Below are 14355 nucleotides of genomic sequence, written 5' to 3'. Positions count from 1 at the left end.
CACCCCTCAAAGTATTCAAAACAACATTCAGAAAGTGTTTTAACCCTTTAGGCGTTTCACAGGAATTAAGGCAAAGTAGAGGTGAAATTTACAAATTTCATTTTTTTTTGCCGAAATTCAATTGTAATAAAACAAAATCTGTAACGCAGAAGGTTTTACCCGAGAAACGCAACTCAATATTTATTGCCCAGATTCTGCAGTTTTGAGAAATATCCCACATGTGGCCCTAGTGTCCTAATGGACTGAAACACCGGCCTCAGAAGCAAAGGAGCACCTAGGGGATTATGAGGCCCCCTTTTTTAGGAATATACTTTAGGCACCATGCCAGGTTTGAGGAGGTCTTGTGGTACCTAAACAGTGGAAACCCCCAAAAAGTGACCCCATCTTGGAAACGACACCCCTCGAAGAAATTATCTAGAATTTTTTTTTTTTTTTTTGCAGAATTTAGTGGAATTAGTCTGTGAAGAGGAAAAACGCCTTTTTTTCTGTGGAAACATAGAATTTTTTCATTTTTACAAGGAATAAAAGGAGAAAAAGCCGCCCAACATCTGTAAAGCAATTTCTCCCGATTACGGCAATACCCCATATGTGGTCGTAAACTGATGTTTGGACCCACGGCAGGGCTCAGAATGGAGGGAGCGCCTTTTGGATTTTGGAGCGCAGATTTTGCTGGATTGGTTTTCAGTGCCATGTCGGGTTTGCAACGCCCCGGAGGGACCAAAACAGTGGAAACCCCCCAAAAGTGACCCTATTTTGGAAACTGCACCCCTCAAGGAATTTTTCTAGGGGTATAGTGAGCATTTTGACCCCACAGGATCTTTTTCAGAGCTAGGGTGACCAAAAAAACAACGATTTTGGCACTTTAAATTCTTTATTTATTACAGCGTTCACCGTGCGCAATAAATTCCGTTTTACTTTATTCTGCGGGTCGGTACGATTATGGCGATACCATATGTGTATAGTTTTTTTTACGTTTTCCAGCGTTTGCACAATAAAATTACGTTTCTATAAAATAATTTATTTTCTGGGACACGCTATTCTGAGCCGTAACTTTTTTATTTTTTCGTCAAAAAAGCTGTGGGAGGTCTTGTTTTTTGCGGGACGGGTTGTAGTTTTTATTGGTACTAAAGTGGGGTAAATGCGACTTTTTGATCACTTTTTATTCTATATCTTGGGAGGGGTGGTGACCAAAAAAATAGCGATGCTGACGTAGTTTCACGTTTATTTTGTTTGCGCCGTTCACCGTGCGGAAAAATGAACATCATAGTTGGGGTCGTTACGAACGCGGTGATACCAAATATGTGTACTTTTTTTTTTTTAATGGTTTCATTTTTTCCCTATAATAAAGGACTTTTTTTGTACACTTTTATAAAACATTTTTATTAACTTTTTTTACACTTTCTTTTTTTGACCTGCAGCTCTGATCGCTGCTAGAATACATTACACTACCTAGATAGTGTAACGTATTCCAACTGTCAGTGTGACGTCACAGTCACTGACAGTCTACGAGGACCAGCCAGAGGCTGATCCTCATAGGCTTCCATACATGGCAGACCCGGAGGTCGTTGTCTGGCCCCCGGGTGCCATCACAAGCATCAGCAGCCCCCACAATTGCATGGCGGCTGCTGATGTGCTACAAACCCCCTACATGAGGAGATCGCAATCGAGCACCACATTTATCGGGTTAATTGCCGAAATCAGCGGCGATGAACCGCTGATCGGCAACACTGGAGTCTCAGCTGTCGGGAACGACACAGTGACTTCCTGTCACTGACAGGAAGTCTATCAGGACCAGCCAAAGGTTGGTCCTGGTGGGCTTCTGTCCATGGCAGACCCGGAAGCCCGTTTGCCATGCTAACCATCGGCCAACCCCTCAATTTCGGACCGGGGTCTGCCAATATGGTAGAAAAAACTCAGCAACTGTACGTCCTCGTGCGGGTAGGGGTTAATGCAGCATTCAGTAATCCAAGAAGTCATAATCCAGCCCCCGATACCGTAATAAAATGTAGCAGCAGAGACGATCACGTTCCCTCCCCTTACATGAGTTTTTAGAGGTTTCTATCACTCTCCGATAATCCAGAATATCTGACATCATATAACAGGAACATATTTATGGTTCTTGTCACTGGCGGATGAATGACACGGCTTTTAGTCCTATGTAGCAATCAGGCCCCCCCCCATTCTTCCCAAATTCCCAAATGGTCAAATAATACAATTCCTTTAATCCAGCATCATGGAGACCTGACAGGCGCCGGGTTACCAAATGTTCTGGATTATTAGACTAGTACAGCAAAATGGCCTTACACTGACATTTATGAGCCCAGCCGGCAACTCGTTTATCAAATGGATTCCGGATTATTGGACAGTCACAGAAAGATCTAATAATATGAACCTTTAAGTGCAGAGAACCTGCTGGTCCGGCTCACGCCAAACTCTACATTATAAAAGCACCTTCACCCTCATCCGTCTGCAGAACCTCTCCTCCTAGCAGCAGCGTCACCTCACCCCGGGGTTACACACATCCTGGTGACACGGCCCGGGGCCCCGCATTATACACATCCTGGTGACACGGCCCGGGGCCCCGCATTATACACAAGATCAACCCGGACCCAGAACAGGAAGAGATCAGCAGCATCTTACTGGAACCAGTCAGACACAGACTGGGAGTGCTGGGAAATCTGCCGACTGCCCAGAGTCATCCAAGTACACAGCCCCTGAGAGAGGTGTAAGGGGGGGGGTCCACATATGCCCTACTGGGGGGGGATTAGGGCTCATGAGACTCCAGCCCCATAGGGGGTGCCATAGCCTAAATGAGGAGGGGGGGGGCTGTCTTTAAAATACATGTAAAATTGAACTTCCCCCTTTAAAAATTAAGATGCACCCAGTAAGGACCCACCTGATAAAACTTAGGTGAACTCCAAGAGATCTGTGTGTCCCCGAGCAGTCAATGCATAAAAAGACGCCATACGTGATACTGGCCCAGCTCGGGTTCTTGGCCCCACAGTCGAAGCAAGCCTGAAATATAGAAGGAGAGATTCAGGGAGGACAAAATACAAACTCAGAGACTGGACAATATCACAAATCTACATACTCCAGAGCTGCACTCACTATTCTGCTGGTGGAGTCACTGTGTACATACATTACATTACTGATCCTGTACTGATCCCGAGTTACATCCTGTATTATACTCCAGAGCTGCACTCACTATTCTGCTGGTGGAGTCACTGTGCACATACATTACTTATCCTGTACTGATCCTGAGTTACATCCTGTATTATACTCCAGAGCTGCACTCACTATTCTGCTGGTGGAGTCACTGTGCACATACATTACTTATCCTGTACTGATCCTGAGTTACATCCTGTATTATACTCCAGAGCTGCACTCACTATTCTGCTGGTGGAGTCACTGTGTACATACATTACATTACTTATCCTGCACTGATCCTGAGTTATATCATGTATTATACTCCAGAGCTGCACTCACTATTCTGCTGGTCGAGTCACTGTGTACATACATTACATTACTTATCCTGTACTGATCCTGAGTTACCTCCTGTATTATACTCCAGAGCTGCACTCACTATTCTGCTGGTGGAGTCACTGTGTACATACATTACTTATCCTGTACTGATCCTGAGTTACATCCTGTATTATACTCCAGAGCTGCACTCACTATTCTGCTGGTGGAGTCACTGTGTACATACATTACTTATCCTGTACTGATCCTGAGTTACCTCCTGTATTATACTCCAGAGCTGCACTCACTATTCTGCTGGTGGAGTCACTGTGTACATACATTACATTACTTATCCTGTACTGATCCTGAGTTACATCCTGTATTATACTCCAGAGCTGCACTCACTATTCTGCTGGTGGGGTCACTGTGTACATACATTACTTATCCTGTACTGATCCTGAGTTACATCCTGTATTATACTCCAGAGCTGCACTCACTATTCTGCTGGTGGAATCACTGTGTACATACATTACATTACTTATCCTGTACTGATCCGGAGTTATATCCTGTATTATACTCCAGAGCTGCACTCACTATTCTGCTGGTGGAGTCACTGTGTACATACATTACTTATCCTGTACTGATCCTGAGTTACATCCTGTATTATACTCCAGAGCTGCACTCACTATTCTGCTGGTGGAGTCACTGTGTACATACATTACTTATCCTGTACTGATCCTGAGTTACCTCCTGTATTATACTCCAGAGCTGCACTCACTATTCTGCTGGTGGAGTCACTGTGTACATACATTACATTACTTATCCTGTACTGATCCTGAGTTACATCCTGTATTATACTCCAGAGCTGCACTCACTATTCTGCTGGTGGGGTCACTGTGTACATACATTACTTATCCTGTACTGATCCTGAGTTACATCTTGTATTATACTCCAGAGCTGCACTCACTATTCTGCTGGTGGAATCACTGTGTACATACATTACATTACTTATCCTGTACTGATCCGGAGTTATATCCTGTATTATACTCCAGAGCTGCACTCACTATTCTGCAGGCTCCAGAGCTGAAATCTCCCATCATAACCTGCTTGTTCAGTTTCTACACATGGCTATTTTTTAGCAATTTGCATTTTGGGATGTATCTTCACATCATACTGTACAATCATCTAATGTAAGAAAAACGACGTGCCCCCTGCATTATAAGACACATCCAGTATGGCGGCTGCTGTAGGTCTTCTCATGCTTCCCTCCCTGATGACATTATACGGGGTGGATGCCGCCACTAGTGACACTTGTTCTCCGCGGTAGCTGTAAATAAAGTTTTATACTCCGTGTGATTCCCAGTACAGCCGGTAACAGAGCGATGACTACGCCGCAGACATGACGGATAATTGAGGGAGTGACATTAACAATTCCTTCAGACGGTAAAAATCCTTTAATCTGGTATCAAGTGTTCTGGACTACTGGACAGTTATACAAGAGGATAAATAGAATAAACTGGAATGGAAGGACAGACGACGTGTCTACAGATCATTCCAGAATTTATTTTTATAGCAGTCAGCGCTGTTTTTCTGATACAGAGCTCCAAACCCCCTGCATAGACCTAGAGGGACATGAGAAAATGCTCACTACCTGCAGCCAACACAAGAGGGAGCTCATTGCATGGTCTGCATAGCTCCTGAGCTCCCTCTAGTGGTGACTGCAGACAGTAGCCTTTTCTCAAGTCCCTCTAGGTCAGGAGTCTCAAACTCGGCCGGGTAAGTGGGCCACATATAGAAAAAATGGGAAGTTGACGGGCCACATTACTTTCAAATTTGATACAATACAAAATTATTGTTAATCAATTAGTTATTTGAACTACAATAACACTACATTACTATAATAATAGCGCTAGGTTTAAAATTTGAGATATTTCTCCACGTGCTTATTTCAACAATCCAGTTTTTCAGTTCAAGCGTCGCTAAATGCAGTCCGGAGGCTCAGTTGGCAGCGTTTGGCAGACACACATGTCAAGATTGGGCAGCCCGTCTGTAGGTAATGCCACAGTGCCCTCCGCAGATGCTGCCACAGTGCCCTCCGCAGATGCTGCCACAGTGCCCTCCGCAGATGCTGCCACAGTGATGTCAGGGGCTTGCCCAGAGCTGGTGTGCCGGAGCAGAGCCGCTTCTACCACTCTGCCTGGGATTCCAGCTCTGCTCCTGACATCACTGCCCATATATGGACAGAGATGTCAGGGGCAACCCCAGAGCTGGAGTCCCGGGCAGAGCGCTATTAGTATCTTCCTGGGACTCCAGCTGTGCTTCTGACATCACTGGGACTCCTGCTCTGGGGAAGCCCCTGACATCATTGTCGATGTATGGACAGCGATGTCAGAGGCTTCCCCAGAGTCCCGGAGCAGAGCCTATACTAGCGGCTCTGTGTCCCGCGGGCTTGAGACCCCTGCTCTAGGTCTATGCAGGGGGTTTGGAGCTCTGTATCAGTTAAACTCTGACCGCTATAAATATCTTATATGAAATTAAAGAGAACAGAATATTTTAACCTGAAAAATTTATCAACAAGAAGAGACTGACTTTGTGTTGACACAAAGGACGATCCGATCATGTGACTGCGTGGCCTGTGATGTCACTACGGACAGGAACGCCCATAAAAATAATTACGTCTGATTCCTTCCAGAAACAGCGCCTCTCACGTCCACAGGTTATGTCTGGTATTTCCTTCAACAGGGTTGAGCTGCAATACCAGACACAGCCTGAGGACAAGAGTGGCGTTGTTCTGGAAGGAAGCCGCTGTGTTATTATAATTTATTACCACCCCCAGACTATCTGCAGTGGCGCCGTCACCTCTGAGGGACAAAGGTCCCCGGATACCATCACATCATCCAGACCTTTGACCCGTCTGGGGGACGTGAACCTTTATTATTAATCAGCCTCCGGACGTAACAACATTCTGCCGGGTCTCATATTACGAAATAAAAAGAGAATTCTAATATGCTTTGTATTTCAGTTCTCGGCCATTTTTAAGATCTCTGCTTGCGGTCAGTGAACGGAACATTCATTGTTTAGATCCAGAGGCCAAGACCCCCTCCTGGCCGGTTACATCAATTTAACACATCAGCAACAAAAATCTCTCTCTTGTCTTGGACTTCAGGTTCGAAGCTCTACCCTACACGGATACATTGTGACAAACCTTCAGCTGTGAGAAGTATCAGCTCAGTTTCTGTAAATAAGCAGTAATGTTTCCAGTAGTGAACAGGCCCCGTTCTGCTCGTATGTTCCTTCTATGGAGGGGTGGAGATAAATGGCTGCCAGACAATTCTGACACCGCTTATCACTGGGAGAAATATAGTTGGATCGGCTGAAATACAATTCGATCCAAAACCGGCGATTCACACGAGAGCTCATTCAGAGGATTTACTAAATTAATACATTGTAACGAACCCTCAACTGTGAGAAGCCATGTGTCTATCACAGAGGAAGGCTACACCACGATACGTCATGGGGGTCACAGCCGATATCACCCAGAAGTCAGTGCGGAACGTGACAACCGGAGCCACTGTCGCCGAGCGAAGCGCAGCCACTGATATAGACCGCCACTACCCCCCGGCAACTACACCAACGCCAAATCCACGACACAACCGCGTCCTGCAAACAACCGCCGCCGTACAAGAGGAACCTCGTACCCCGCGCCTCCTGCTCATAGATAACAAGTTACTAGCCCCAAATTACCACAGGTGTCCCCCACCCCCCATATTAGCACAGGTGTCCTCCACCCCCCATATTAGCACAGGTGTCCTCCACCCCCCATATTAGCACAGGTGTCCTCCACCCCCCATATTAGCACAGGTGTCCCCCACCCCCCATATTAGCACAGGTGTCCCCCACCCCCCATATTACCACAGGTGTCCTCCACCCCCCATATTAGCACAGGTGTCCTCCACCCCCCATATTAGCACAGGTGTCCCCCACCCCCCATATTAGCACAGGTGTCCCCCACCCCCCATATTACCACAGGTGTCCTCCACCCCCCCCCACCCCATATTAGCACAGGTGTCCTCCACCCCCGAACCCCATATTAGAACACTTGTCCCCCACCCCCCATATTAGCACAGGTGTCCTCCACCCCCGAACCCCATATTAGCACAGGTGTCCTCCACCCCCGAACCCCATATTAGCACAGGTGTCCTCCACCCCCGAACCCCATATTAGCACAGGTGTCCTCCACCCCCGAACCCCATATTAGCACAGGTGTCCTCCACACCACCCAAATATTAGCACAGGCACCCGCGTCCCCCTCCCCCACATTAGCACAGGTGTCACCCCCCACGTTAGCACAGGTGTCATGCCCCGCCCCCACAGGTCACATTCTTGCTGACAACTCTCTCGCGCACTTGTTGCACAGTTGTCGGCCTGCTGTAAACCCATCCCCCACCCCGCTGGCCGCCGCCGCCGCTGCCGCTCTCCCCGGGCGCGGGTGACTCAGGTGAGCGTTTAGGTGGTGCCGCCGGCCGCGCAGCTGCTTCTAGACTCATGGACCGTCCTATCCCCGTCCCAGCTGCCCCCGTCGTGTCTGGACTCTCACCTTGTTAGTGGGGACAGAGCGGAGCCGCTTGAAGATGGCGGCAATGTCCTGCTTGTGAGGCTCACTCATGATCCCGGTCACTGACACCACCGGCAACTTCCGAACTACCGGCGCTGTATACAGCCAGGGCCACGTCAACAACCGCCGGCTACGTCACCGGAACACGCCCCTTCCCGTAGGCGTCACCGAAAGAAGACACGCCCCTCTACTGGGCACCGTGTTAAGACACGCCCTTCTCTAGAGAGCGTCACTCCCAGAAGCTCCGCCCATTTATAACTGCAAGGAAATCAGAACCAAGTCAGATATAACTGATCAGCAGAGTATCACACGTGAGAGGCTGAGATACACCTGAACAGCAGAGTATCACACGTGAGAGGCTGAGATACACCTGATCAGCGGAGCATCACACGTGAGAGGCTGAGATACACCTGATCAGCGGAGTATCACACGTGAGAGGCTGAGATACACCTGAACAGCAGAGTATCACACGTGAGAGGCTGAGATACACCTGAACAGCAGAGTATCACACGTGAGAGGCTGAGATACACCTGAACAGCAGAGTATCACACGTGAGAGGCTGAGATACACCTGATCAGCGGAGCATCACACGTGAGAGGCTGAGATACACCTGATCAGCGGAGTATCACACGTGAGAGGCTGAGATACACCTGATCAGCAGAGTATCACACCTGAGAGGCTGAGATACACCTGAACAGCAGAGTATCACACGTGAGAGGCTGAGATACACCTGAACAGCAGAGTATCACACGTGAGAGGCTGAGATACACCTGAACAGCGGAGAATCACACGTGAGAGGCTGAGATACACCTGAACAGCAGAGTATCACACGTGAGAGGCTGAGATACACCTGAACAGCAGAGTATCACACGTGAGAGGCTGAGATACACCTGAACAGCAGAGTATCACACGTGAGAGGCTGAGATACACCTGAACAGCAGAGTATCACACGTGAGAGGCTGAGATACACCTGATCAGCGGAGTATCACACGTGAGAGGCTGAGATACACCTGATCAGCAGAGTATCACACGTGAGAGGCTGAGATACACCTGATCAGCAGAGTATCACACGTGAGAGGCTGAGATACACCTGATCAGCGGAGTATCACACGTGAGAGGCTGAGATACACCTGATCAGCGGAGTATCACACGTGAGAAGCTGAGATACACCTGATCAGCAGAGTAACACGTGAGAAGCTGAGATACACCTGATCAGCGGAGTATAACACGTGAGAGGCTGAGATACACCTGATCAGCGGAGTATCACACGTGAGAGGCTGAGATACACCTGATCAGCAGAGTATCACACGTGAGAGGCTGAGATACACCTGAACAGCAGAGTATCACACGTGAGGGGCTGAGATACACCTGATCAGCAGAGTATCACACGTGAGAGGCTGAGATACACCTGATCAGCAGAGTATCACACGTGAGAGGCTGAGATACACCTGATCAGCGGAGAATCACACGTGAGGGGCTGAGATACCCCTGAGAATCTGAGATACACCTGATCAGCGGAGTATCACACGTGAGAGGCTGAGATACACCTGATCAGCAGAGTATCACACGTGAGGGGCTGAGATACACCTGATCAGCGGAGTATCACACATGAGAGACTGAGATACACCTGATCAGCGGAGTATCACACGTGAGAGGCTGAGATACACCTGATCAGCGGAGTATCACACGTGAGAAGCTGAGATACACCTGATCAGCAGAGTAACACACGTGAGAGGCTGAGATACACCTGATCAGCGGAGTATAACACGTGAGAGGCTGAGATACACCTGATCAGCGGAGTATCACACGTGAGAGACTGAGATACACCTGATCAGCAGAGTATCACACGTGAGAGGCTGAGATACACCTGATCAGCAGAGTATCACACGTGAGAGGCTGAGATACACCTGATCAGCAGAGTATCACACGTGAGAGGCTGAGATACACCTGGTCAGCAGAGTATCACACGTGAGAGGCTGAGATACACCTGATCAGCAGAGTATCACACGTGAGAGGCTGAGATACACCTGGTCAGCAGAGTATCACACGTGAGAGGCTGAGATACACCTGAACAGCAGAGTATCACACGTGAGAGGCTGAGATACACCTGATCAGCAGAGTATCACACGTGAGAGGCTGAGATACACCTGATCAGCGGAGTATCACACGTGAGAGGCTGAGATACACCTGATCAGCGGAGTATCACACGTGAGAAGCTGAGATACACCTGATCAGCAGAGTAACACACGTGAGAGGCTGAGATACACCTGATCAGCGGAGTATAACACGTGAGAGGCTGAGATACACCTGATCAGCGGAGTATCACACGTGAGAGACTGAGATACACCTGATCAGCAGAGTATCACACGTGAGAGGCTGAGATACACCTGATCAGCAGAGTATCACACGTGAGAGGCTGAGATACACCTGATCAGCAGAGTATCACACGTGAGAGGCTGAGATACACCTGGTCAGCAGAGTATCACACGTGAGAGGCTGAGATACACCTGAACAGCAGAGTATCACACGTGAGAGGCTGAGATACACCTGATCAGCAGAGTATCACACGTGAGAGGCTGAGATACACCTGAACAGCAGAGTATCACACGTGAGAGGCTGAGATACACCTGATCAGCAGAGTATCACACGTGAGAGGCTGAGATACACCTGATCAGCGGAGTATCACCCGTGAGAGGCTGAGATACACCTGATCAGCAGAGTATCACACGTGAGAGGCTGAGATACACCTGATCAGCAGAGTATCACACGTGAGAGGCTGAGATACACCTGATCAGCAGAGTATCACACGTGAGAGGCTGAGATACACCTGGTCAGCAGAGTATCACACGTGAGAGGCTGAGATACACCTGAACAGCAGAGTATCACACGTGAGAGGCTGAGATACACCTGATCAGCAGAGTATCACACGTGAGAGGCTGAGATACACCTGATCAGCGGAGTATCACACGTGAGAGGCTGAGATACACCTGATCAGCGGAGTATCACACGTGAGAAGCTGAGATACACCTGATCAGCAGAGTAACACACGTGAGAGGCTGAGATACACCTGATCAGCGGAGTATAACACGTGAGAGGCTGAGATACACCTGATCAGCGGAGTATCACACGTGAGAGACTGAGATACACCTGATCAGCAGAGTATCACACGTGAGAGGCTGAGATACACCTGATCAGCAGAGTATCACACGTGAGAGGCTGAGATACACCTGATCAGCAGAGTATCACACGTGAGAGGCTGAGATACACCTGGTCAGCAGAGTATCACACGTGAGAGGCTGAGATACACCTGAACAGCAGAGTATCACACGTGAGAGGCTGAGATACACCTGATCAGCAGAGTATCACACGTGAGAGGCTGAGATACACCTGAACAGCAGAGTATCACACGTGAGAGGCTGAGATACACCTGATCAGCAGAGTATCACACGTGAGAGGCTGAGATACACCTGATCAGCGGAGTATCACCCGTGAGAGGCTGAGATACACCTGATCAGCAGAGTATCACACGTGAGAGGCTGAGATACACCTGATCAGCAGAGTATCACACGTGAGAGGCTGAGATACACCTGATCAGCAGAGTATCACACGTGAGAGGCTGAGATACACCTGGTCAGCAGAGTATCACACGTGAGAGGCTGAGATACACCTGAACAGCAGAGTATCACACGTGAGAGGCTGAGATACACCTGATCAGCAGAGTATCACACGTGAGAGGCTGAGATACACCTGATCAGCGGAGTATCACCCGTGAGAGGCTGAGATACACCTGATCAGCAGTCTAGTCCTAAGAGGTTTATACTCATCTTCCCATATAATTTCCTATCCTATAAGGGTTATTTCTTCCCGGTTATAATCAGGGGTCTCAGTCCCCGACATGCAATGTACTGGGCTCTGGTGCCCACGTGGTGTGCCCGACCATGACATGGACTTGCTAAAGCTACAGCCAAAGTCTACTCCAAAGTCCCCTCATTTGTAACCAGGTCAGCCCCTCCCCGAGTTCTCCACCGAGTCTTCCGGCCCCATTCATTTCTATGTGGTTTCCACGGTCCGTGCATGGCCCAGGAGCCTGGACCGCAAAAAGAACGGCCATGTCTTATAACGGCCGTGTTCTGCGGTCCAGGCTCATAGGAAATAGTGCACGCCCCGCGATTTGTGGGTGGCTTGCGGGTGACCCGGCTACGGTCGTGTCCATGAGGCCTTAAAATCCATGAATCCTACCCCGGGTAGATGACGTATAGAGGCCAGTAGACCGGCTCACATTTTTCTAGTGCCCCCTTTACTAGAGCGGCGTCCACCTCTTGGGCTGGATGACGTCGGATCCAGCTTGGGGCTCGCCATGTATCCGCCATTATAGGCTGAATTTTTGGTTCCCCACGAAGACGGCTCTTGAGCGGTCAATTTTGAGTTCCTCCAGATAAGAGGGCCCCAGCTATGGGGTAACTTCTTCCTAAATCCCCATTATGGGGGCTCTGTTAGGACTAAGGCCTCATTCACACGGCAGGGTTTCCCGGCCGGGTGCCGGCCGTTCATAAATCGGCCGGCACCCGGCTGCATTAGGAATAATAGACCCCTAATGGGGCTATTCACACGACCGATTTTTTTGACGGCCGGGAAAACCGGCCGTCAAAAAATAGGACATGCTCTATCTTCGGCCGGGTACCCGGCCGCCCGGCTCCCATAGAAGTCTATGGGGCCGGGTAATACACGGCCATCACCGGGATGTGTCCCGAGTGATGGCCGGGTTTTCCGGAGCTTGCGCTCTGTTTCCTCCTCACAGCGCAGAGTGCATGTGAGAAGGAGGAGGAGTTGATGCCATTCTGACGAATGGCATCTCTGTACACTGTGTGGCAGGGCCGGGGTGTACAGCAGGTGGAAGGGAGCGCTGCGCTGGCTCCCTTCCCCTGCTTGTTTTCCTGGCCCGGCGACACCTTCGATGGCGCCGCTAGCAGCTGCTGCTGCTGCTACTACTGCAGCGACGCCACTATAGCAGAGCGGGGAGGTATCTCCCCGCTCTGCTATGTGCTAGCCGCACTTTAGCTCCTTGAAGGAGCGGAATCCCCGTGTTTTCGGGGATTCCGCTCCTGGACAGAGCGCTTGATGTTTCTGTCCATATCTGGGCAGTGACATCAGGGGAAACTCCTGAAGCGGAATCCCCGAACACATGGGGATTCCCCTTCAGGAGTTGCCGCTGATGTCACTGTCCGGATCTGCCCGGCCCGACACGGGCAGAATGGCCGATTTTACCGGCCGGCACTCGGGCTCGGGCGCGACCCGTTCGTGTGAATCCCGCCTAAGGGGAAACAGATTAACATTAGAAATCTTCACTTGCCATTAACATAGCCGTATGAGGACTGGTTTTTAGCGGGACGTGTTGTATTTTCTAACGGCACCGTATAATGTACTGAGAAACCTTTATTACTATTTTGTTTCTTTTTTTTTGCGTTCGCCATTTTGCGGGTCTACGATTACGGTGATACCAAATTTATATCATTTTTATATCTTTTATAACATAAAAAACTATTTGTTAACAATACATTTGTTTCGTGTGGCCATATTTTGACTTTATTTTTTCCTCGATGGAGCGGTGCGAGGACTTGATTTTTTGCAGGGCGAGATGTCGTTTTATTGGTACCAATTTGGGGTACATAGAACTTTTTGATCACTTTTTATTCAAGTTATTTGGGGCGGTAAGGAGACCAAAAAAAACAGAAATTCAGCATATGGGATAAATAATGTGATAATCTGATAGTTCCGACTTTTACGGACACGGCGCGACCACCTGTTTATTGAATTTTTTTTAATTATTTTATTTAAAAAATGAGATGCTGAGTTTTTACTTTCAATTTCTTTTGGTTTAGGTTTAAAAACGTGATTTAATTTATTTTTTTAAAAACATTTTTATAGTCTCCCTGGAGGATTTGAACATGTGATGATTAGATCACTGGTGCCATACAATAGTTTTGTCATTTTTGTCTCCGGCAGGTCTTATAAGGAAGATAGTGCCCCCCACCTCCCCCTTGTAGACACTGCTATACAGCCCCCTTCCTTTTGTAGACACTGCCATATAGCCTCCCCTGTAGACAGTGCCCCGACCTCCCCTGTACACAGTGCCCCCTCCTCCCCTGTACACAGTGCCCCCACCTCCCCTGTACACAGTGCCCCCACCTCCCCTGTACACAGTGCCCCCACCTCCCCTGTACACAGTGCCCCCACCTCCCCTGTACACAGTTCCCCCACCTCCCCTGTAGACAGTGCCCCCA

General features: G+C 48.9%; 1 protein-coding gene across 1 annotated transcript in view; it reads right to left on the bottom strand.

Moving 5' to 3' along the window:
* The window catches only part of ARFGAP3 (ARF GTPase activating protein 3), a 30608-nt gene extending 22352 nt beyond the window's left edge, over nt 1-8256 (bottom strand). Inside the window, exons 1-2 of the mRNA XM_075855605.1 lie at nt 8057-8256; nt 2897-3015 (exon numbers count right to left, since the gene is read on the bottom strand). Coding sequence (XP_075711720.1) covers nt 2897-3015; nt 8057-8125 — 188 coding nt within the window. The 5' untranslated portion in view covers nt 8126-8256. The remainder of the gene's footprint in view (nt 1-2896; nt 3016-8056) is intronic.
* Between the last annotated feature and the right edge of the window lie 6099 nt (nt 8257-14355).

The sequence above is a fragment of the Rhinoderma darwinii genome, chromosome 3 (assembly GCF_050947455.1).
Source record: "Rhinoderma darwinii isolate aRhiDar2 chromosome 3, aRhiDar2.hap1, whole genome shotgun sequence".
NCBI classification, from domain to species: domain Eukaryota; kingdom Metazoa; phylum Chordata; class Amphibia; order Anura; family Rhinodermatidae; genus Rhinoderma; species Rhinoderma darwinii.
This window is presented reverse-complemented; position numbering and strand designations above follow the sequence as displayed.